The 25,860-nt window shown below is 37.2% G+C and overlaps 2 protein-coding genes across 2 annotated transcripts in view; both read left to right on the plus strand.

Moving 5' to 3' along the window:
- Positions 1–3,984, plus strand: part of LOC111865375 (ribonucleoprotein PTB-binding 1) — a 340,824-nt gene extending 336,840 nt beyond the window's left edge. The window contains exon 7 of the mRNA XM_023853348.2: positions 445–3,984. Within this exon, the coding sequence (XP_023709116.1) occupies positions 445–1,638 (1,194 nt within the window). The 3' untranslated portion in view covers positions 1,639–3,984. The remainder of the gene's footprint in view (positions 1–444) is intronic.
- A 17,172-nt stretch (positions 3,985–21,156) lies between these two features.
- Positions 21,157–25,860, plus strand: part of LOC111865374 (ligand of Numb protein X 2) — a 597,517-nt gene continuing 592,813 nt past the window's right edge. The window contains exon 1 of the mRNA XM_023853347.2: positions 21,157–21,218. The gene's annotated coding sequence lies outside the window, so the exon portion shown is untranslated. The remainder of the gene's footprint in view (positions 21,219–25,860) is intronic.

Consider the following 25,860-nt stretch of genomic DNA (forward strand, 5'->3'; position numbering starts at 1 on the left):
GTGGGAACCTCAACATCTCACAACTATATGGGCCTCCATGTCCTGTTACAGGGATACCTTTACTTTACTTTTAAATTAGCAACTTTGCCATCATCAGCACTGGTTGAGGTGCCTGATTCAATACCATTCTCTCCTAATTTACTTGGACCTTCATATAGCACAATCTAAAACAAGGTTTTTACTGTATACAGTGTTATAAACATATCAATATCAATTCATTGATGATCTGAATATTCGCTTATACAGTATAATACAACAGTGTCCCAATGTTGGAATTATTGAGAATTGCACAGTGTAATAAAAATATGTTGGCATGCAGGAAAATAGTTTTTGGATTTGCATAGAATCTGAGATAAATGAGTTTGAATACGTAAGTTACAGTGGGTTTGCATTCGTGAATTTGTTTGTATGATCTAGTAAGTTGATGGGTTTTTACCTTCACAGGTGCCATTGTTGCCCAATCCATCAGCAGCCAGTATGAGCCCACCTCCAGGTGAAGTAGCTCCCTGTCCACCATTCCCGAGCCCAGCATTGGAAGATGCAACAAATGCAGGCATTCTGGGCATGCCTCACCTTCCTGCTCAGGTTCCCATTCAGGATCCTACAAATTTTTGGAATGGTATTCTTAGTCAGATCCAGAACCAGCAACAGACTCTGAATTTGCCACCATTAGATCCAAATCTTGTTGTAAAAAATGGCTTCTTTGAGTATGGCCTGGGAGGGCCCAAGAGTCCTCTTCATACAGATAAGTCCAGCAGCACTCATTTTCAACAGCAAGTTTCTTCTGGTGCAACAAAGCTACCATCTCATTCCCACACACTCAATCAAAATGGAGGTATGTTATTTTCAGACACTTTACCTGGAGAATTGCAGCAATCCATCAACACCTTCCTTAGCAATACCCACAACTTGAACCAGCTTTTGGGGTCCTTGACAAGTGCCACCCAGACCAATGGGACAGCTACAACTGGAGGGATACCTGCCCAACGCCATGTTATGACAAATCCCCCAGGTTTTCCATTCATTGGTCAACCAGGGCCAATGCTGCAAACTGTTCAGCCTGGCCCTCCACCTCAGCCTCAAGCAGAACAAACTTGGACCATGTCTGTGGCTCCCCCTACTACTACCAGACCACAGCCGGTGGTCACCATGGCAGGGGCACGGCCTATTCTAGGCAGCCCTGTAGCTGGCGGACGTTCCATCCTCAGTACGCCAGTGCCTGCAGGCCGTCCCATACTGGGAAGTCCAGTGCCTATGCCAGTTCCTCCACCCAAGTCCCTGGGGTTCCTAGATGTGAAGCCTGGGCAGATACAGCCATCACCATTCCAGAATGGATGGGCCCCTGGTACATTCCTTACTTCAACAATTCCTGGTGGCACCCCTACACAGTACGGAACATATTCTGTTCCAAGTCTGGTGCCTAATTTATGGTCTCATCCTGGAAGCCCCATTCTCATTGCCTCACCTCCTGGACCACCTGCTGCAGGCCTTGTTACACCCATTGGGCAGAAAAGAAAATACAACCGCTTGTTGCCATCACCTGAACCCAGTCCTGAGGGTAACTACATAGGCCAGCATTCCCAAGGGCTGGGAGGACATTATGCAGACTCCTACTTCAAACGGAAGAAGAAGAACTAAATGAGCACTGACTGAGCTCTACTTTCATTCTGTCATGTATATGCATTTGTACAATTTTAAAGCCTGATTTCAAGGTCTTGGCTGTCAGTGGTGTTTAATTTCATTTAATTGTATGTAATTGCAACAGAAGTAGAACCAAAGCACTGTACATACTGGACATGGTGAATGAGTGAACTCACAAAAAGAGAAAGGAAAGCATACATACTCATTCCCTCTCGTCATTTTTCACCCACTGACTCATGCTACATTCATTCCAGTAGTTCAAAATATGAATTTATGACCTTGAATGCAGTGCAGCTGAAACAGAAAGTGCCTTCATTTGTGATGCAGTATATTTTGTTATTTATTTTAGAGTAAGTTTTATCACTATTGAAGAGTAAGAGTTACACAAAGAAGATAAAATGTTTAAAATAAAAGTGATATTTTTGTTAGAAAGTGTACTTTGTTCCAGTAGTGGTGTGGTTGCAATTTAGGAGTCTTCACATCACTTGTGTGTAGCTTAATTAATGTGTATTGTGTGATTTTGGGACTTCTTGAACAACTGTCTAAGCGTGTAGTGCTGCTGTAAGCTTTGATATCTTGATACTTGTACTGTACTAAATATCAAGCAGTTGCACTTCTGACATCACAAAGCACAATAGAAGAATAATCTTGTTTGACTGTCTTCACTGCTGTTCATATCACAAACATCACATCCAGAAAAAGTGTTCCCCCATTTTTATTTATTTATTTTTCCGTGAACTTTACTGCATGAAACCCAGCCATTTTATGCAGTTTATTTTCGTACTTATTCCATCTGTTTAGAGGAGACCATATGGACTAAGTATGAGACTTAAAGGAACAGTTCATATTCCACCAGTAAAGTGTTGTGTATGTTACTTCCTTTGTTGATTCTTCTTCTTCATATGTGTAGTGTTTCATATGATGTTTATTAAGTGGTAGGATCTCATTTACATGTTATATGTAGCATTTTAATTTCAAGTCACACATTCATTACTCAAGAATATAATTGTGTATCAGTATATATATATATTGGGAATTTATCATTATTGTGGTTTTGTTAATGTAGCTTTGAATGTTTTCATAGCCTCCAAGTGAAAGGCTCAAATTTAATTTTATACATAAAAGTTAATGCAATTTTTAATTTGGAATATGGATAAACACCATTTGTGAATTTGCTCTGTGTTAATATACTAATGAAAGAAATCTGCCCACAATATATTGTGCTAGAGCAAAGACAAAGTTAGGGAGGACCTGCTGGTATAGCCTTTGAGTGAGTGTTCTACACCCTTCAAAATACCTGTTGCGTGCAGAATTTATTTTGTGTGAATTTGGATTATTGTTACTTATAATTCATTTGTTGTGAACAATACCAAGCAGTTTTGTTCATTACTTGCTTAATGCTTCAGTTGTAGAGATTTACAAAACTTTGTAATGCTATTCTGTAGTTTCTGTTGTGGAAATGTACACAAATATTTTAAGGTACTCACAAAGTGGATAAAATATTTGTGTAATATTACTTTCCATTTCCTCAGTGTGATCCTTGTATTAAACAGGAGCTGTTGAGTTTTTACTTATGACCTTACCAGATATAGATTAGTTTGTTGGACATTGTCCATTATCTAATGTAAGCAGAGGTATACTGTTTCATGTGTGGTTGTATTTTGCACCTGTCCATAGTACTAACCTAGCATATTAAACCATTTTTATAAGTAACGGAAAGACATTTTGTTGGGCTCAGTATTCAATATTGTACTTATATATGTTTGTGAATTATCATATTTCATGTTCTTATTGCATCTATCACCCCCTTTTAGTTCACACTGCTGAATCTCAATAAAATATGACACTTCATTTCACTGTTTTTTGTACACTCAACTCACAGCATCCACATTTCACTTGCTCTTGTGTCCAAGCCTAATTTTTTCATCAGTGATGAACAATAATTTTTATTCTGTGATTCATATTTATATGTTGAAAATATCTCATTTCTCTCTGTAGGCAATATATGAAATATCACATTGTGAGTTTGTTTAGTTAGTTATTACTGTTACAGAATTATGCATAGAAGTGAAAGGTTTTGAAAATATGAAAATTTCTTTTTCATCACTGATATAACAATTTTGGGCCTTTCTGTTATGATCATGAAAAATTACACTTTTCAAAAGTTGATTTTTCTAATTTGATGTAAACCACAGAATTTTTATTGAATTTTTTAAAATGGTAAATATGTAAGTAAAATGTGGCATATCTGACTTTTAGGTGTGTTAAAGGGGCACATGAAAAGTTAAATAGTTCTGTCTAGTGTGACTGGTGGAGATTTTTCTTATTTCAGTTATTTATGCCATTACATGTTTCAGTCTTCAGAGACCATCATCAGAGGCACACCTTTACATCAATACAGTTAGAAGCTACTATTACAATATATGTTCTGAAAGTTTTTTTTTATTATTTTTATTTCTAGTGGGGTGGGACTAAGTCCCTTGTACGGCGGCTATTTCTGGCCTATTGTACCAGCCCCAGATGATAAGTGAGGGTGATTGTGGAGCAGTTGGTGGAATGAAGATTGGCAGGGGAAACTGAAGTACTCGGAGAAAACCTGCCCCAGCACTACTTCGTCCACCACAAATCCCACTTGATCAAACCCGGGCCACCACAGTGGGAAGCCACCGACTAACCGCTAGAGCTATGGCGCGGCCCATTGTTCTGATAGTTGTAATGTATACGTTTAATATTAATAATATACAGTTGGGTATAAAATCTAAAATCTTTACAACTGCAGCGGCTCTTCCAATACATTAAAATATTTATAATTGGTTTGTTAAGACAATATTGGAATTCATAAACGAAGCAGGTTCGTGTCGTCCATCTTATTATTTCTTTTGATGTGGGCCAAATGTGTGCTGCCTTGTTGTTCTTGAGAATCATATTCATAATATGGGCTTGTCATTGTGATAGACACACACATTAATCACCCAATTTTATTTAGTCACATGCAAATAAAAAATCTAGGATGTTAATTTTTTTTTTCTCAAGCTGTGACACAGGGGTGCTGGACCTCTAGAAAGACAGTACACTTTCAAGGAGCAGGCAAGACAACTATTGAGCACCATGAGCAGGTGGAAAAAACTTTCGTGGAAAAGTGAGCTGAGGCTAGGGCTCGTGATTGAAGGCCTTCCATGGATTTCTTACAACCAAAGCAACACCTCTGCAGATTTTTTTGAAACCTTTTTATGCTGTTTCAGATGTAAAGAAAGTGGAAACCCCTAAGACTGCATTTTATTCCCTATATAATACAGACAAATTAGAAATGTATCAAGCTAACACCTTTGATACTTTTAAGCATTAATTGTTGGTGGGACCCAGCCCCTGTAGCCTCTAGAGAAGAGCACCTCCTGTTTTGAAATATCTGTGGCAGCTGTACATCTAAAACAACTTATGTTTGAATTTTACTGGGCCTGTCTGCACTGTCAGAATGCTGTGACAATTTTTCTGCATCAGTTTTATGCATGACAGATTTCACTAAGGATACAGAAGTGCAGAATACATTGAAACAAATTAACACCCAAAAGATGGGTATGTTTGACATTTTTTTAAGACAATACTCAAAACATATCCATATAGTATATTATACCAAAGTAGGAGAAGGTTAGTGAGGAATGTACACAGGTATATTTGGCCAACTTGAGAGGTTAAATGCTTGTGCCCAACAAGTATGGTATACGTAAGTTTTGAGGTTTTCACGGCGATGACTATGAAGAAAGTCGTCTTCTGGGTTTTGGCGCCAAAACGTCAGCCAAAAAGAAGAATACACGGNAGTCTGCTAACAAAACACATTTGCAACCTGAAAACACTGTAGCTATTATTTTTTCTACACCCTCAGTGTTTGTTAAGGAGAAAATTCCTTGCTTGAATGTTTTGGGCTTTTTCTCACCAAGTTAGAAAGAAGGCCTTGTGTGGTCATGACTGTCTGTGCACTACTATCTGTCCTTAAACCGTTAGACGATTAATTTGATTTCAGAGACTTCCACTAGAAGTTATCAAGTAGTTGCAGTTTTCAGACACATTGCCCCATAAGGACCATAAATAGTTAAACAGGCTGCATGTGATGTTAATATATTGCAAAGAATGCTGCCTGGGATTTTCTATACTATATTATGGAGTGTGTTCTTTTTAATCATGAATATCTAGATGTAAAGAATGGCCCATATTTCATACCATGTAAGATGAGGAATGATTGACATTCAGCAGCATATTATTTACAAAATAAAGAGTAATAAGCATACAGGTATGAGTCTTGAATTTTTGAGATTATTGAGGAAAAAATATCTCATTCTTTATTTAGACACACACACCTCAGTAGTATGCAAACTACCCAGTCCTTGAGAATATCAGTGGTTCACAACACTGGCATGAATGAGCTTGTCGACAAAGTTCATGCTCCCCTGCAACCCACATATTCCTCTATTTATGTACATGGAAGTTGCTAGTGTTACATAATTATGGTTAATAACAGAAGTGATCTAACAGACAAAATTCTCTTTCTCATTTCAATCAAAATTTGTCCAAGTTCCTTTCTTGATCTTCAGCCAAAATTCATTCTCACACAATCCTAATAGTAAGTTATAATCTATGCCTTCTGGTCCTCAGCAAATGCTCAATGGACTCAATGTGTACAGCACATCATGAATAATTCTGAACAATTTAAACCGTGTTGTAAGCCACAGTTTAAATATGCTTATTGCATGCTAATCTGTATTAACTTTTCTGTTATGAAATTGTGCACAATCATTTCACTACATTCTGCTGGCTCATATTTTCTTCATGAATCTCTGTTAAAATATATTTCTTTTGCTGAAAAGCAAATAACTGCACAGATTTCTTCTTTGTACCATTGTTCGAGTTCGCTTACTATATTGAAGTGGCCCTTGTAAGGAATGCTCACCAAATGAAATAAAATAATATGCAGTGTTATTTATTATAAAGTATTCCCCTTGTGTCCTGGTGGATTCTTTGTTCTTCAGGTTATATGTGACATAAATGTATATAATTCCTTCCCTTCAAAACAGACTTAAAACATTGATTTTGTGAGGGGAGTAATGCACTCATTAAGAAGCAGATATTACTACATTAACAGACATAAAAGGCCTCAGACAGACAGAGATGTAGACATCAGTTTTAGGATGTAAATAACTAATGATCTCATATAAATAAAGTAGTGTTGACTTCTGTGCAAACTAATGGGATTTCAAGTCATACTTTGCATTCACAAATTGTCGTTTCATCTGGACATATTTGTAATGAATTGCTATTTTAAAAAGATTTTGGAGGCCATAAACTTAATGCATTAAAGTGCCTTAATTTTAGCAAAAATTTTTTAAGAAGCTTTATTTGTTTGCACATCATGTAACAATTTACATATTAAGTGGATTTATAATACGTATAAAACTCTGTAGTTGAAACCAAATTTCACAGTTTGCAAAGTTATTTTTTAATCATGAGAACGGAGTGAATAGTTTATCTTACCAAAGCACAAACAAACTATTATGCATGGTATTATTTATTGTAATGGAATATCTGAAATGTTTAAGATAGTCATGGGCATTAAGAAGGATTTTTTTTTTTTCGTTTGTGATGTTTGTCGATATTTGTCCTCAAGAGTGAGGTTGTTTCACACTTTTACATTTTCAGTAAATATATTGATGTCTGATCCACAGTAAATTTAATTTCAACTTAAATTTCATTTCATTCAGCTGTATGACTGTATTCAACACACATCCCAAAATTTTGAAAGAAATTTTCAGAATTTTTCATTTACACAATTCAGACAATTTGGAATATAGATCACATTATTTTTTATATGTTTATGATGCACATTTGAGGGAGCTTAATAGAAACGTCTTTTTGGCAAGGTACTTCATGATTACATTACATTACACTGCATTGCATTCCATGGATCCAAAGTTAGTCAGAATGACTATAGGATGTGGAATATGTCATAAGTACAAATCATATGTACAGTCCCAATGGAGTTCTCACACAAGAGAAACCAAGAATACATAGTGACTACATTTTCATTCATAAGACCTTTGAGATCAGATAGCAGGTTATTAAAAATTTTGATCCCTGCATAATATGCGCTTTTCTGAAAGCATGAGAGGTTAGCAGTTGGTTTATGAAGACAGTGTTTGTGTCTTGTGTTAACACTGTGTACATCCGCATTCGTCTCAAAATGTTCTTCGTTATTTGTAATGAAGTTTATTAATGAATATACGAGGGCAAATTTAAAAGTCTTTGCCCCTATTTTTTTAGCCACAATAATACACATACAGGGAAATCAAAATACAGGCAGTGTTCTAAGTACCGTTGACTAGTTTTCCACATAGTCACCACCCCAGTTCAGGCATTTGTCCCATCACACCACTAGTTTGGAGATGCCGCTGTTGTAGAATTTGGCCGGTTGAGCGTGGAACTACCGCCGGACAGCGGCTTTCGCGTCGTCAGAAGTGAACCTCTGGCATGCCAGGAACTTCTTCAGTGGACCAAACACGTAATCACTGGGGGCGAGGTCTTGACTATACGGTGCATGCTCCATAATCTCCCATCTAAATGATTGCAGTCGGGTGGTGGTCCTGTTTGCCACATGAGGCCTGGCATCATGGAGGAGAACCACATCGTCCACGAGAATCCCCAGGCGCGACTGCAGTCATTCAGATGGGAGATTATGGGGCATGCACTGTATAGTCCAGACCTCGCCCCCAGTGATTATGTGTTCGGTCAACTGAAGACGNTACCGCCGGACAGCGGTTTTCGCGTCGTCAGAAGTGAACCTCTGGCATGCCAGGAACTTCTTCAGTGGACCAAACACGTAATCACTGGGGGCGAGGTCTTGACTATACGGTGCATGCTCCATAATCTCCCATCTAAATGATTGCAGTCGGGTGGTGGTCCTGTTTGCCACATGAGGCCTGGCATCATGGAGGAGAACCACATCGTCCACGAGAATCCCCAGGCGCGACTGCAGTCATTCAGATGGGAGATTATGGGGCATGCACTGTATAGTCCAGACCTCGCCCCCAGTGATTATGTGTTCGGTCAACTGAAGACGTTCCTGGCAGGCCAGAGGTTCATTTTGAACGACGATGCGAAAACCGCTGTCCGGCGGTGGTTCCGCGCTCAACCAGCCAAATTCTACAACACAGGCATCTCCAAACTGGTGGTGCAATGGGACAAATGCCTGAACCGGGGTGGTGACTATGTGGAAAAATAGTCAAAGGTGCTTAGAACACTGCCTGTACTTTGATTTCCCTGTATGTGTATTATTGTGGCTGAAAAAAAATAGGGTCAAAGACTTTCCGATTTGCCTTCGTATATATTCACAAGGAAAAGTGAAGATCAGTAGTCTCTTAAATAGATCTCTACAGGAATTACGGGATTTGACACCAATCATGATTTTAACGATTTTCTTTTGCAATGTAAATACCTTTTTACTGTTAGATGAATTACCCCAGAAAATTATTCCATACTTCATTAAAGAGTGAAAGTAAGCAAAATAGATTGATTTGAGGGTGTCAGTGTTACTAATATGAAACATGAATCTAACTGCATAACATGCTCTACTTAGGTTTGGAATCAACTGATTTATATGGGTTTTCCAGTTTAAATGATTATCAGTTTGCAAGCCAAGGAATTTTGTGTTTACTCCCTCTTCTATATATTTATCATTATATCCTATGTTTAATGGATATTGTGGTGAGTTTTCTGTTATAAACTTTATTACATTTGTTTTTTCTAGGTTCAGGGACAGCTTGTTTGCAGAAAACCATTTACTCATTTGTGAAAGAACCTTGCTTGATAACATGCAAAAATCATCTAAATTTTTACCAGAAATTATAATGCTAGTGTCATCTGCAAATATTATAAGTATTGATGAGGTCCTTAGTGTAGGAGGGAGGTCATTTATATATATTATGAAAAGCAAAGGCCCCAAAATTGACCCCTGTGGAACTCCATGCTTTATTATTCCCCACTTTGAGTAGGTATTTTGGATTGAATTTGATGACTTTATTTCAATGTTGGTACAACAATATGCAAAGATCATTCATATTTGTCATTTCCTAACTCAGCCAGTGACAAGTGTACCTTTGAGAGGCTGCTGAGAGTTCATATTTATGAGATCTTATAAAGACAAGTCAAACACTATCAGCCAATTCCACGGATATTATTCATTCCCAGATGTTTTGGTTTTGCGTTCTATTGAACAAAGCTGTAACAATGTCGGAATATTAAGCGATGGTCGTCATTGTGAATGGATAAGGCTACAGCAGTGGAAACAGCAAGTTCAGTGCTGGTTATTGTTTTGAGTGGTTATGCTTTTATATACTATCGAACAAACTGTATTTTTGCATGAAATGTGCATGTGAAGTGTGATTCTTGTCAGGTTTAAATGAATTTTCCCATTCACTACAGTCAGATATGATTACCATGAATATTTTTTAAATAAATAGTGTGCCATTTTATCTTATATTGGCTTGAACCATCACAATAAAAAACAGTGTCCAAGAGAACCTTATTTGTGTTAATTGGTACTATACAAACTGCGTTCTGCAATTTTCTGAGTTTGGCATTGCTAGGAATTAATTTAGTCCAAGACTGTTAAATCGCAGTAACTAAGATAATGTGATAGCTGACATTAACTACCATGTTAAACATCCAATACATCACCCTAGGTTTCATTTGCCACATTTTTCCAAAAGTGCCTGTACAGTTCCAATATGCCCTGTGGGTCCTATTTAATACTTTATCCAGCTGTGATCTCTGTGTCATTTCCTTCATCAATATTAGTCCAAGACATTGACTTTCATAGGACAGTTCTGTCTTCATACCAGAAAGATGTGGATCCCAGATGTCTTTAATCCTTTCTGGTGAAAGGCCTTATTACCCTTTTATTTGGATTGACAGACAAATCAGTTATTTCATATTAGTCTAGTATAATTTTTAGTTTGTTTGCAGCAGTAGCTGAGAATGTCATGGAAATTTTACTATTATTAGGACATAAATATCATCTGCATATACTAATGCAAAATAATAATCTCCTTCGCTGAGTTTCCCAAACAGTTCATTCACAATAAAGCCATGTAATGAGAAAGACTGGGCTTTCCCTACTCACACCCAATTAATATATGGCTAGAGACTTTGAACTGTTACAGGAAAGAAAGCCTGGAATGACTCCAAACTACCTTCACATTTTAAAATATTTTGTTCAAAAATTATTTAACTACAAATACTCTAATTGTACTATGACTTTTCCAACAAAATCTATAAATTATTTTATATTGACATTGATTAAAGCAAGGGTCTCCTTCAATATATATCTTCTGCAATTTTTCTTTGAAGTTGGACTGTAAGAACTCTTTTATGCTTTTTCAGTTCAAAATTTGTATTCTGTACAAGAAGCTCACTTTTCTTTCATCTCTCATCCATTTTAGTTCTGTTATCAAAGTCTTTTTCATGTGTGGAATTTAATCAAAATATTATGTTCTTTGAAATTATCATGCATTGTGATCATTGTTAAGAACTGTTCATATAATAATATGATTGGAAAACAGCACAGTATATTACACTGCATGGAACTTATGACCACTGTGATTAGACTATGTGTGTTTCAAGTCTTTGTTGTCTTCATTGCTTTAATACCTATATTATTAATTGTGTATTTAAGCATGCTGTCAGTAGTTTAGACAATACATTATGTTGAGTGGTCAAATGATAGAAAATAATGAATTCGAAAAAATATGGAAGAATGCAGCAAATGGCCGAAATTGAGGTATTATCCCAATACTTGCCTGCAGGGAATGAGGGGAACAATGGAAATACCTCTGTCAGGATGATAAATATTCTGGTAAAGGTCCAAACCAGGTACCTCTAGAAAACAAATGAATATTACTGCTTGAACCACCTTGCTGGGTTTTAATGGATATCCCCCCCCACACACAAACACACACTTTTGCAATAGTTTATTCACAGCATTCCTTGGCTGAATACTGCAGTGAAGTAATTAGCACTTAATACTTTATATCTACAAGGTCCTAGGCTTGCATCTTGACCTACATACTAGCTTAAGCCACACCATAGCTCAAGCGGTTAGTTGCTAGTTTCCCACCATGGCGGCCCGCGTTCGATCCCGGCTCTGGTCAAGTGGGATTTGTGGTGGACAAAGTGGCGCTGGGGCAGGTTTTCTCCAAGTACTTCGGTTTCCCCTGCCAATCTTCATTCCACCAAATTCTCCATTATAATCACCCAGGGCAGGTACACCAGGCCAATCAGTGGCCGCCATGCTGAGTGGACTCAGCCGGGCTCCACCCTCCCCACTACACACTAGCTTCTTGTCTGATGTTCTTCATGGTTTTCCTAAGTCCCTCCAGCCAAATGTTGGATAGTAGTTTAAAATGACTATAACCCCTTCCTTCCATACCCTTTCCAATCCATCATTCATACTTGGTCCATCATTTTATACATATACATTTGTATATTACTAATGCATTTGCATTTAAGTATATTTCAATAAGTATACCAAAATCAATACATCAATGTTCCTTCACACAACAACAAACTAAAGTCAAAGTTTACATTATGATTAGTGCATAAAAGCACTCCTCTGTAAATTGATATTGGGTTTGGTGCATGAAAGATTTGTTATTTTCTTCTTGTCTTTTAGTGATATCTACTAACAAATTAACTCCTCCTTGAGGCTTCAATGGGTCATATAAGATAAAGAGGTGGTGGCCTTTTCCCTAGGTTGTCTTAACATGAAATAATATGCAAAGTAACTGTTTTTTGGGAATAGAAAGATAAAAACTGGTGTCACAGTCTGGCAGAATTTGGTTGGGAGAAGTTTCTGCTTAAGTTGGTGGTAGAGCAGTTACTTCTGAGGGTTTGTGATGATAGTATATGGCAACAATTTTTATGTTTTGGACATTGTCCATCATATCAGTTCTTTCAAATTACATTTTTGACACTGGCTGTTTCTTTCATCATGTATGAGGATTTGAGAATAACTTCCAAGAGACCCAACGAACTATACAGCGGAACCTCGCTTAACGAGCCCCTCTCATAACGAGTAATTTGCGTAATGAGCAAAACAAATTGTAAAAAAAAAAGACTCGCTTAACGAGCAACGTTTTGCATAACGGGTGATGAGAGGGGAAGTCTCAGATTGTGCGCTTGCTACATCAGTCTGTGTTTAGCACTCATTCTGATAGCATCTTAGTGTCGCTTGTGATCACACATTTTTCCAAACTTGTGTTCAGACATATTATTTGTGATTTTTTTGAGCAAAAATGTCCCCGAAGAAACAGAAACCTGCTATTCTGACATTTTTTTGTGGTATTTCTTAATCTGTCCAGATCAATTCCCCGTGTGTTTGTATGGTATTTCTGGTATCGTTGTTACTTATAGGTTCACTTCATGGCAAATGATAAAATCTAATGTACACTACGCTCTCCGATATTCACAATATTTTGCAGTGCGGCTATGTAACATATCATAAATAATAACCTAACCTGAAATCTATTGACGTGTATTTTCAGAAATGTAGCCTGATGTGCAAAAAGAAAAAATATTTTGAAATACCTGAATGAAGTTAGTTTCAGTCCCCACTAAGGACATGTGAATATGGTTGTTTCTTCATTAGAGAAATTTGTAAATTTTCCTTTGCTATTTAAGAAAGCTGTCATGCAGATTTATAAAACCAACAAACATAACAACATTTTATTCATACAGTTGAATTCATTTACCAGAAAAATGATCGGCATATATGTTTGTGGTTGGATAGGAATCACATCCACTGTGCTAGCAGTTGCCTACACTGGGTTTTGTATTGCAGCAGGGATTCTCTATTTGATACAGAAAATCCCATCTGTCACATTCATCAAGGCTTGTTTTGCTTCCAGATCTATATCAGACTATCAGAAACCATATTAAGTATAGGCAGTTCATCCACTGTTTGTGGAAGTCAGGATTATCTAATATTTATGCTTTTTCTCTTGTGACAATATCCTTGTGTCCAGTAACCATAGCCTGAAACTCTAGTAATAGTAATAACCCTGGTAGTATTAGTAATAGCATTTATGAAAACAGTAACCATAACAATATTAGAGTCTCTCGCAACACAACAATATATTGTTGTGTTGCAACAGACTCTAGTAAAGAATTGTATATAATAACACAGCAGGATGCACAAAATGAAAATCATAACAATATTGTTCATACAGTTCAATTTATTTCCCAGGAATTCTTTAGGTTCTTATTTACAGATGAGGAGTAGTCACTTCTAATGGGCCAACAGTTCCCTGAAATGGGTCCATTATCTCTTTTGGCAGCAGTTCTAAGTTTGACTGGTGAAAATCCACATTAGCCCCATCCAGTAAGGTTTGTATTTATTCCAGGTCAGTATCTATCTTTGGAATATCAAGTTCTACTTCTTGTGTACCCTGTTATCCATTACACACTGCAATCCTGACTGGTTCTTGTTGAAGGCCGTAGACTTATGTCCCAGAAGCAATAGTAATAGTAGTCATGAGAGTGACCATTGTTATAGAATGTTGCTAGCAAAGATTAATTCAAATCTCAGTCTTCCCTTGCAGGAGAATGTATTGATTGATATTCTAACAGTCTTATTCGATAGAATCTTGGCTCTCACTGCTCAAAGGCAGCATCATTGAGGCTTCCCATTCCAAAATCCAGTAGTAAAATAAGCAAAATCTCATGGCTAATGGTGCTTTTAACTTAACTAACAAGGCATTATTTAATTCCTTAAAAATTCCAAAGGAAATACCTGTCATGGAGGAGGAGGAGGAGGAGGCAACAGCAAATATTGTTATTGACAATTCTTTTAATGACAAATTGGTTGCAGCAGTTCCTTCAATGTATCTGGAAAAGAGAAGTGAGGAAAACTTAACATGAGTCTTGAGATTCTTGCAATGGTGAATATTAAGATCATGGTCTTCTGGGATGTGGCACTATGTCTTCTGATAAATAGGTACAAACGTTTTGGTGAACCTGTTACATGAATCTTCTGAGTAAAAGTTTTTGAACAGAATATGTTGTGTTACATCCAAGAAGACTCTGATATTAAAAATTTACATATTTGGAAAATAAAGCTTGAGCATGAGGAATCTCTGTGCATAAAATGAATGACTTCTCTTATTACCATGTTTGATTGCATTTGTTGATTATTATTAACATCTTTAGCAAACTGTCTTCAGTAAGAAACTGCATTACTTTTGAAGTATGCAAAATAATATTGCATAGATTCTGAAAATACAAGGAGAAGTGAATGGCAGTATCATTAAATATAGGCCTATTGCTAGCCAAATAGCTTATATCTTCTGTAGAGTGTGTGTGTGTGTGTGTGCGCGTGTGTGTGTGGGGGGGGGGGTCATGCCAAGATGTTGTGAGTAGGACAGTTTGAACGAGTTCAGTGATGGAGTGCAAACCAGCTGGCAACAGTGTGACCACAGAAGCTGGAGAATCTACATTCTTATGATTCATTACCAGGAAATGAATAGTGAAAGCAGACTGAAAAGACTTAGCATGTAGTGATTTGTAGTGTGGAAATCAGCAATAGTTATAGTTATTTGTAGTTTTGACCTGCAAGTGGTCAGTAAATTCAATTTTCCCAAACCCAGTCTATAGTAACCCTTAACTCATGACAGTATTCCTATGTGATGCGTGCTGTGGTTATATGACAAGAGGAATTCTGAAGGCTCCAAAGCCATCAGACAGTAAAATAAGGTCACGAGACCCATGGGACTTGGAACCAACAATCACTCACTGGTGAGGTCCAGCAGCAATTGATTATAGTCAGTCTTGGGTAGAAGTCAGAAGTTGCAGTTGAGATTTGAGTTGCAAACTAGCCTGGAAGCAGAGGAGTTTCATTGTTATGAACCATAATGTAGCAACGCCTAGTAAAGACTAACCAAGCAATGACTACAGAAGATGGAGACTTAGTGTGTTCAGTGTTAAGTGGTAGGTTGAAGGTAGCATTATAATTATTTAGAGTAATAAGTTATAAATAAGTATTTAATAAATCCAATTAGCAATCCAAACCCCATGTCTCAACACTAAATCGTGACAACTGGTGTCAGAAGTGGGATAAATTGGGTTAATTGAATTATTGGACTGAAGACTGCATTGCATAGTTATATCATCATGCTACAAAAATGGAACATATTCTAGAATGCATACTGGTTGTAATGAGAGGATTTCAAGAGGTGATGAAGACCTGCAGAGAAAACACAAAGGCCATGATAAAGGTCAGCCAAGAAAAAAAAGGGCCTGTGGGAAGCAATTGACCAGAGTAGACAATTATGGCTACAATGAGTTGCAGTTGAGAGTCATAAGATACTTGCCATCTGATAGTGCCTGTTGAAGACACAGAAGCCTTAATGTTTGAGAGCAGTTATTTATGGAGTGTGTCGATTCATTAAACTGTTATAGTTACATGTATTATATTTAAGTATCCTGTTGCACTCCATATGATAAATGTTATGAACTCCATCCCAAGTGCAAACAATATATTATATGTCCTTGATCTTGCTCTCCTTTACACTACATGTTTCGGCCTCAACCGGCCATCATCAGGTGTATACACTCACATTGCTGTTACACTGCACTTAGTTTAAAATTTAACATTTAAAAACTCATTGTTCTTTTCGTTGTTATTATCAACATCTACTTCGTTGATATCTGTCTGGTTTATAGCACACGTAGTAAAGAATAGCAGCGGCACACACACAGGGAGACTACACAAAATAACACCTGTACAGTGCTGGAAACAAGAACTAGCCGCTGCAGCACTATAGACATAGGGCAAGTAACCCTGACAATTTAAAATTTTAAAATTTAGAGAAAAATTTTAAGGGAATTTAAAATTAGAACTAACGATTTTATAAGTGCTAACGTGTGTAACAAAAATAATCTATAAACCAGACAGATATCAGCGAAGTAGATGTTGATAATAACAACGAAAGAACAATGTGTTTTTAAATGTTAAATTTTAAACTAAGTGCAGTGTAACAGCAACGCGAGTGTATACACCTGATGATGGCCGGTTGAGGCCGAAACATGTAGTGTAAAGGAGAGCAAGATCAAGGACATATAATATATTGTTTGCACTTGGGACGGAGTTCATATCATTTATCATAGTTACATGTATTTAGGAGTTATAATTGTTCTGTGAATCCAGTTATCTATCCAAACACTATATCTAGTCACTAGCACATGACAATGTGAAGTGTTCTGTATCCTCAGATATAACACTGTATAGTCCAGTGAAAGTCATCCTGCATTTTGGAGGAACGTTCTGTTGCCGATTTTCTGGAGCATTTTAATAAAGTGAATTATTATTGGTTAAATTAATTATTAGACATTTATTTATAATTATTTATTATACTGGTTTACAAATTTATATTTTTTATATGATTTCAGCCAATCATTACATCATAATTGTAAACTTTGTAATGTATTATGTACATTGTCTTATAATGACAATAAGGCATTACAGTGTTTTTGGTTTTTTGATTTCTGAGGTGCAAGCCTGCTGCCACTTTGGCAGATATGTGAAGCCATTAATTTTTTAACTCTTAAGCCTCTAACAGAAATGAGTATCAGGAATTAATTAAATAATTTTCCTGGGGAATAAAGCATGGCCGGCGCCTAAGGCTGACAACCTTACCACCATCTTTAAGCCGATTGTCTAGGTAATGTGGGATCCTCAACATCTCACAACCCAATGGGCCTTCAAGCTGCACAATTTACACCTGTTCAAAAGATCATTGTGACAGCCAACAGAGTTTATATTATGGAAATTATGATGTAGTTTCCTTGTACGAATCTCACCTATCAAATAATGTCAGTTCCTTAAACAGGGCATTTGAATTAGTAGCGCTGCATTTTGAAATGCAAACTAAATTGAAAATTACGTAGCATCATATTTTGGACCAGAGCAGACATGTGTCACACCTTGTCACCAAAATACTTTCTCAAAGTTTAATTTGATTAACATGTTCTAAATCACCAACTAGAGTGACTTACATCATTTAATATCTCAACTGGGTAATATTTATAAGCAGAAATGGTTTTAATTACAAAGTTCTGGACTTAACTGCTAATAGTGTGTGGATGTAATACTGCATTGTGTTGTGTGTCTTGATGTATTTCAGCTTCAGTGCCTTCCTGATACCTTCTACTGGTGAATAAATTGACTTCCATCCATTGACTCTGCTTTTTGGCTGTAATCAACCTTGAATGTCTCATTTTCTCCAGCTCCCTAGTCCATTCAATTCTACTCATATTTCATTTTCCTACCTTTAATTAAAATTATGAGAATAGAACTTTCATTAGTGCCCAATCCTTAATTTAGTCCCAAAAACCCTGGCAAGGAGAGGTGACTGATGTGTGAGAACTTTGGCCATAAAGAAATGTAACTATTGCTTTCATCTTCAGAGTAAGCCAAGGAAGATATCAATACAGCAATATATATTCTAGAAAACAGTGTCCTTCATAGTCACTGCTGTGAAAACTCAAGTTGAACAAAGTCATACATAAGTGTACTTTAACCTTTAAACGCCAGACTTCTTAAATGGTGGTGAGCTTGAGCTGGCCTGCTGCTGGTGCGCGTTTAAATGTCCGTTCCTGTTAGGGCACTTAAATAATTTTAAGCATTGTGTTTAAAAATGCTGTATCTAACTCAATTTTTATGATAAATGGATGGAATTAACTTTGCTTGTATCAGCAAAGAACATAGTGTTGCACATTACAACGGAAGATTTGAAAAATTTTCTACAAAGATTTATACTCTATTTTCAATTTTTTTTTTGGATGCGTACTGCAAAAATGGTTTCCCAGTTCTTCACAGAGTTGTTCTGCAATATAAATTCAATTCTGTTTGTAACACTTGACAAGTTTCAGCAGTCACTGGTGTCATAAAACAGATGGAAGCAATAAAATCATTTGGTCTTCTGCTAGCACTGCTTACACTCTTTGGATTTTCGAATCTTTTGACTAAAGGACAGAAGAATGAAGGCATGGCTATTCAAGAGAATGCTAGAGGGGTCTATTCTTCAGGACTAAGACCTTCCGTTATAGTTGCAAGGGATTATTGCTCTTTCGATGGTGGTGAACAGACAGTTGCATCATGGCTGAGATAGAGTGTGATCTGTTTTCTGTGCGTTCATAGTGAAATCGAATACTGTAGTTTCATTTCAGCCTATATATACATCAAGCAGATAACAACAAAAAAGGTATGTACATCGAATTTTACTATATATTTTTAACACATTAATCTGCAATAAAAGTACTGGCTCGTGGATAACTCATACGTATACTATTTTTTTGTTGTTGTTCACTTAGGTATCATTTTAATTCCTATATTAGGGTTTCATTCAAGTCTGTCTGGTAATTACTACATTTAAAAATAAATATTTAGAACTGTGCATGTGCTTCCACTAGCGGAGTTTAAATGCCCGACTGGCCAAAACAGGGTACTTTGGCCACGACGACCATACTCACCACTGCCCCAAACGGGGCACTTCAGATGTTAAAGGTTAAAAGAATAGAACCTCATGATGTCTAAATGGCTCTTGGGCCTTCTCAGCCTATTTCATACAGGAAGCAGTAAAGTGACTGATTGATAAAACTAACAACCCACCACTCATTAGAGCTGAGGTTAAAGGATCGAAGAGATTTTCCTCACATTCCCTGTACTACCTCATGATGTGAACCTGTCAGTGAGTATTTTTGGTAATTAGGACAGATATTTAGAAATAAAATCTGTCACAAATGTCATAATGTATGGAAGGTGTACTGAGATCTTTAAGACCATATTTTTCTCAGATGCAATTCCATGCAGTCTGGTAAATATGTACCAACACTTCGGAGGAAACTTTTGCCTCCACCTTGAGGGTAGAACACCTGAAGATGGGGACAAGTTTCTCTGAAACTCCAGAACTACCAGATTATGTGGTATCCAGCATCTCACTGCAGAAGAGAGCAGTCTTCATATTCACTACCTTGAAAACCTCAGTCCTCATTTTAATCTCTTATTTTTGGGGTTTCAAGGTAATGTGCTACAGTTTCATAAAAAACAAGAGGCCTATTTGAATCCTATGTTATGGAATGGAAGGTAGACAACAACAACAAAAACAATAATTAGCAACCATTGATTTTTCCTGACATGCAGACTCTTCATAGATAATGCCATGAGAACATCATTTTTGTCTATAATTTAACACTGTTGTCAGGTAACTAGACTATGTGGCATCTAATGGTTGGATGATTTGGTAGGAAGTGGTGGTCTAATAGAGGTAGTACTATCCTGGCATTTACCTGGAGGGGCTGAGAACAACCATGGAAAACCTCAGTCAGGATAGCCAGTGTCCTGGCCAAGATTTCAAATGAGCGCCTCTAGAATAACTTGTTCAGTCTGTGGGAACCTCAGATTTCACTATGTTAATCCAATTTCTGTATTGATAAAGGTATAAATACCTAAAAAATACACTTGCCTTAGTCTTGCATCAGTGACAAAGAGAGTACTGTTTTCTGAAATGTGATGTTGTGTAATCTTCTAGAGGTTTTGGAGGAACATACTGATTCCATCTTCAAGGTCCCGGAATAAGCTGAGCAATCACAGTACTCTGCGAATATTTCAGTAATCTCCTCAGTACTCTGTTCTCAAACATCCTTAATCCATTCTAGATTTGTTCTCGGTGTCAGCAATTGGTATCGTTTGGAATATGACGCCGTGTAGTTTGGTAGAAGCTTACTGTCGTTCTGAAGGAACATATTGCCTCCATCTTCAGGAACGATGAGTGAGACAAGCCAGCATCTTGTTTCTTGGTTGTTGCTTGCTTGTCTTACTCGTCGATCCTGATAATGCAGGCAGAGCGTTCCTCTGAAACGTCGATAAACTACCACAAGAACACGCGGAATGACATCTTCATATTTACCGCTGTGAGAGCGCCATAGCTCAAGCGGTTAGTCGCTGGCTTCCCACCGCGGCGGCCCGGGTCTGGTCAAGTGGGATTTGTGGTGGACAATGTGGCGATGTGGCAGGTTTTCTCCGAGTACTTCGGTTTCCCTTGCCAATTTTCATTCCACCAATTGTTCCACAATCACCCTCACCTATCATCTGGGGCTGGTACAATGGACCAGAAGTGGTCGCAGTAAATACACGGGACTTAAACCCTCACTAGCAATAGAAAAAAAAATATACCGCTGTGAGAACCTCGAATCGCTCGAATCTAACTACTCGAGATTTAATCGATGGTAACAATACGTTATCGATAGTACGAATCGGTACGAATCATTCCATGTTGTCGACTAATTACAGTCTATAGTTGCCAATAGGGTCGATAGCCTCACCTGTTATATTTTTGTTTTTGTTTGTTGTGGTTCCAGAAGTAAATAACAGATTGCGCTTGAACTTGTGAAGATCCGTGCAGTGGTGGCGAGGAAGTTGGTGTAGTGTAGTGAGAGTGTTATGAAAGACTAATTAATTATCGTAGGACAGTCGATAACAGGTAAATTAAATGAACTCTTATCACATTTCGTGATGTAGTGAATTGTAATAGCAATGTACCATTTATCGGGAGTGCGGTGGCGGTAGTAGGACTGCAGTGAATTTTAACACTTAAGCTCTATTGCAGATACTTTGCGGTAACAAGTTAGAACTTGTGCAATGGTTTTGGATTGGTTGTCACAAGATATCACGGTTTCTGACCAAAAATTACTAAGGTTGAATGTTATTGAAACTGAATTGGAATCTTGATATCTAATACACTATCTAAATTCTTAACCAATATGTAGTTCTGTATATAAATTATTGATAATTTAACTGTTTTACTTTCATTTTTATGATTTGGTTCTTATTTCTATTGTGTTCCATTTTCTTCCTCATCCTTTATCTTAGTTGATATTTGCTTTTGCTCAAAATTTCATACTGCCCCTTCTATTTCCTTGATAAATGAAATATTTTGATTCAAGCTTAATACAGTAATTTTAAAAGGAAAGAACACAGGACTTGTAATTATGAGGTAAAGGTAAAAGATAAAGCTATCCTTGTAACAGGCTGTGAAGGCCCATAAGGTTGTGACAGGTTGAGGCTCCCACCTTTTCTTTTGACAGCCAATTCAGATAGTGGTAAGGTTGTCAGCCTTACATGCTGGCCGCCCTTTAACCCCAGGAAGGTTCCTGGTACTCATTTCTGTTAGAGGCTGAGTTGACACCAAGGAAATAGTGTGGTTGGAAGGATTATGTAAATTAAAAAAAAATCCACCTCATCAGGACTCTTAACCCACAACCTTCCGGTTTGTAGCATAGTGCTTCAACCAACTATGCTACCTTGTGCCTGCCTTTTAATTATGAGGGATATGGAAAATATACAAAGCTTTTCAAATGGTATTATATTTTGTACCCTTCATAGTCTCTTCAAATTGTTTATGAGCTGCATTGTTGCAGTTGGGTTATTGGTGCTGGAATAGCTTTTATGCTTTCAAAGTAGGTACTTTGATGTAATAGGAATGCATGCTGCTGTGGGAATCTATGCCCTTCATATTAATTTGTTGTGAATGCTTGAGATTAGTCTGTTTAAGTTTATGTAAAGCTTACCTGGTTCATGTAATGGCAGTTTTAATGTATGTACTTAGGGATGGTGTATAAATGTCAGGTAGGCAGTTTATTGCCAGTGTAAATACTTGCAGTTGTTTTTTAAAACTACATTTCCAAGTTAAAACATACCTATGTGCTTTCTGGGTTTATTTATGTTTGTCTGGGTTTCATTTATCATTTCATTAAATTATTACGTTAAGTCAATTTTGAACAGGAATTTTATGAGTTTTATGTCTGTGTCATGACCAGAAGTATATTTTTGTTTTGCTTTCTCCTTTTTGTCACCTTAATGTTGCTTCAGTTATTCAAAAGCTTTTTTTACCAACATGAATTCAATTTAATTGACATGATATTAGTTGTTGAGGATGTGTAAGAAGAATGAACGTTATATCATATATTTTTTAGAGAGCACTAGATTTTTTTTTCTGTGTGAAGTGGAACAGTGTGTTGTCTCATACAGTACTGTATGAAATTTTTAAAGGAAATTAAATCATAAGTATGTGAGATCTAATTTTGGGTCATTCCATGTCAACTCACTATAGTTTGGAAGTGACATGTTTAAGTCCTTATATAGATTAAATTACTGGGGATCATCAGTGTCGGTTTTGATGTAACAGATCAACTACTGATCAGATTTTCTTGCAGTTCTCGGATTCTGGAGAAAAAAATTGGTGTACAGTGAGACAGTACATCAGCTATTCATAGACTTCAAGAGATACTATGATTCAGTTAGGAGGAAGGAAGCATTGTACAACATTCAATATTCAGATAGAGTTTGGGGTACCGATGAAACTAGGTAGGCTGATTAAAGTTTGCTTAAATGAAACATATAATAAAGTCTATACAGGCAAACATTTGTCTGATAATTTTCATATCCAGAATGGTCTAAACGAAGGAAGTGCTTTATCACAACTACTTTTCAACATTGCTTTAGAATATGCCATTAGGATGGCCCAGGAAAACCATGTGGGACTGAAATTAAATGGGACAAATCAGCTGCTGGTCTGTGTTGGTCATGTGAATCTACTGGAAGATAACATAGATACCATAAAGAAAAACACATAAATTTTAATTTATGGTAGTAAGGAGGTTGGTCTAGAAGTAAACACAGAGAACACTAAGTACATGTTACTGTCTTGTTACCAGAATGCAGGGCAAAATCATGACATGAAAATAGCTAACAGATCATTTGAAAAATTTTATTCAGGAGGAAATAAGAGGAGATTGAATTCAGGTAATGCTTGCTATCATTCACTCCAGACCATTTTATCTTCTCGTCTGCTGTCTAAAAACGTAAAAATTAGAATATACAGAACTATAATTTTGCCTGTGGTTTTGTATGGGCGTGAAACTTGGTTTCTGACATTGTGTGTGGAACGTATACTGAGGGTGTTTGAGGACAGGGTGCTGAGAAGAATATTTGGGCCGAAGACAGATGACGTGTCAGGAGGCTGGAGAGAACTGCATAATGAGCAGCTTCATAAATTTACGCTTTGCCAAGTGTAATTAGAATTACCAATTCAAGAAGTTTGAGATGTGCAGGACATGTAGCATGAATGGAGGCGAAGAGGAATGCATATATGATATTGGTGGGAAGGCCAGAAGGTAAGAGACCACTAGGAAAACCAAGATGTAGGTGGGTGAATAATATTAAAATGGCTCTTAGAGATATAGGATGGGGCACTGTGGAGTGGATTGATCTGGCTGAGGACAGGGACAGGTGGAATGCTCTTGTGAACATGGTAATGAATCTTCGAGTTCCATAAAATGTTGGGAAGTTGTTGAGCAGCTACACAACTAGTGGCTTCTCAAGAAGGGCTCAACTCGATGAAGCTTGTTAGTTAGTTATTGTGATTATGTAGCATGGTATCTCTATTTGAATTAGGACCAGAGTTCTAAGTATGTTAGTGAATTGGAGTTTGTGAAAGTTAAGGGTCTGCCTCAGACAGGGCTCAGAAACATATTAAAGGAATACTAAAAGCAGAGATGTGAGGCTTATGGAACTGTTGCCACAGTTAATTAGTAAAAATTCCGTACTCTCTACACCAGAACTCTTGTTCAAGAGTTAAATAAACAAAGAAAGAAACAACAATATTTTGGATATCTGGAAATGCTAGCAATAGGCTCTTTGATAACAGGGTTGCAAGTATCCTTGTATCCACACTTAGTGGATGATAGTCCATCCAACATATACTGCTAGTGACATGGCAGCTTATATTGAGAAACTCAGCATGCAGAGAATGGATGTGTGTAAAATACCCAGTATGTGATGTTAGTCCTGAAAAATGGGTGCCAGATTGTGATAATTAACAGTTTGACAGATGTGACGCTTGTATGACAGTGGATGGAAGTTATTTCTCTGATCTACTATGAAATCTTGTCTTGAATTTTCACATTATCCATAATAAAAGAATAGCTGTGTTATATTATATGTACCTGGAAGAAATACATGAAAGAAACTCTATTCACATATAATGTCCAGTAGAGAAGTGGTCAGGGCACATGGTAGCGTAGTTGGTTGAGGCACTATGCTACAAGCCAGAAGGTTGCGTATTAGAATCCCGATGAGGTCATTGGATTCTTCAATTGACCTAATCCTTCCAGCCATACTATGGCCTTGGGGTTGACTCAGCCTCTAACAGAAATGAGTACCACGAATCTTCCTGGGGGTTGAAGGGCATCCAACACATAAGGCTGACAACCTCACCACCATCTGTGAGGCAATTATCTAGAAAATATGGGAACCTCAATATCTCACAGCCCTATGGGCCTTCACATCCTGTTACAGGCATAGCTTTACCTTATCTACCTTTACAGATGCAGTCACATAACTCTCTGTCAGATGGTATTAGAAGACAGGCAGAAAATCTGATATTTGAGGTTCTGACTTCAGTGAATGTTAAGATTACAGTCCTGTGGGATATGGTGCCATGTAGTCTGGAAGATAGATAGGCAAAAGAAGCACTTGTGATGGAAGCTGCTAGTTCTTCAAAGCTGTTCATACCCATCTACCAGAATACACAGTGATGTATGCCAATAGACTGTAATCTTAAGCAAGAAAATGTGAATGCGTTTGAGCGCCGAGGATGTGAATGATGACCAGATGTAGTGTTTTGTTGAGGAAGGAACTAATAGTGTTTAACACATGTACAGGACACAAATATGTTGATTTCTGAAAGTAATTTGAATGCATCTGGAATTATTCACAGGAGTTTTTCATATGTTAAGCACATGTTCTTAACCGTGCACCTTATACAGGGTGTCCCAGGAGGAATGGACCAAACTTCGGGAGGGTGTTCCTTATGTTAAAGTATGCCGATACAACCCAAAACACCTATGTCCAAAGTTGAACGGTTACGGAGATAATGGCCAGAGAAGTGTCAAACTTTGACCGGTGTTACACACTTGTTGATTACAAAATACATATTAAAACTGGCAGGAATATGTGGATTCTGTAATGTTAATAATGTACGTAACATCAAACTAACTTGTGAGTGACGGAAAGCCATAAAATTGAAGTACGAAATACTCGCTCGCCATGTCATAATTGTCCTT

The sequence above is a fragment of the Cryptotermes secundus genome, unplaced genomic scaffold (genome assembly GCF_002891405.2).
Source record: "Cryptotermes secundus unplaced genomic scaffold, Csec_1.0 scaffold164, whole genome shotgun sequence".
Lineage (NCBI taxonomy): Eukaryota > Metazoa > Arthropoda > Insecta > Blattodea > Kalotermitidae > Cryptotermes > Cryptotermes secundus.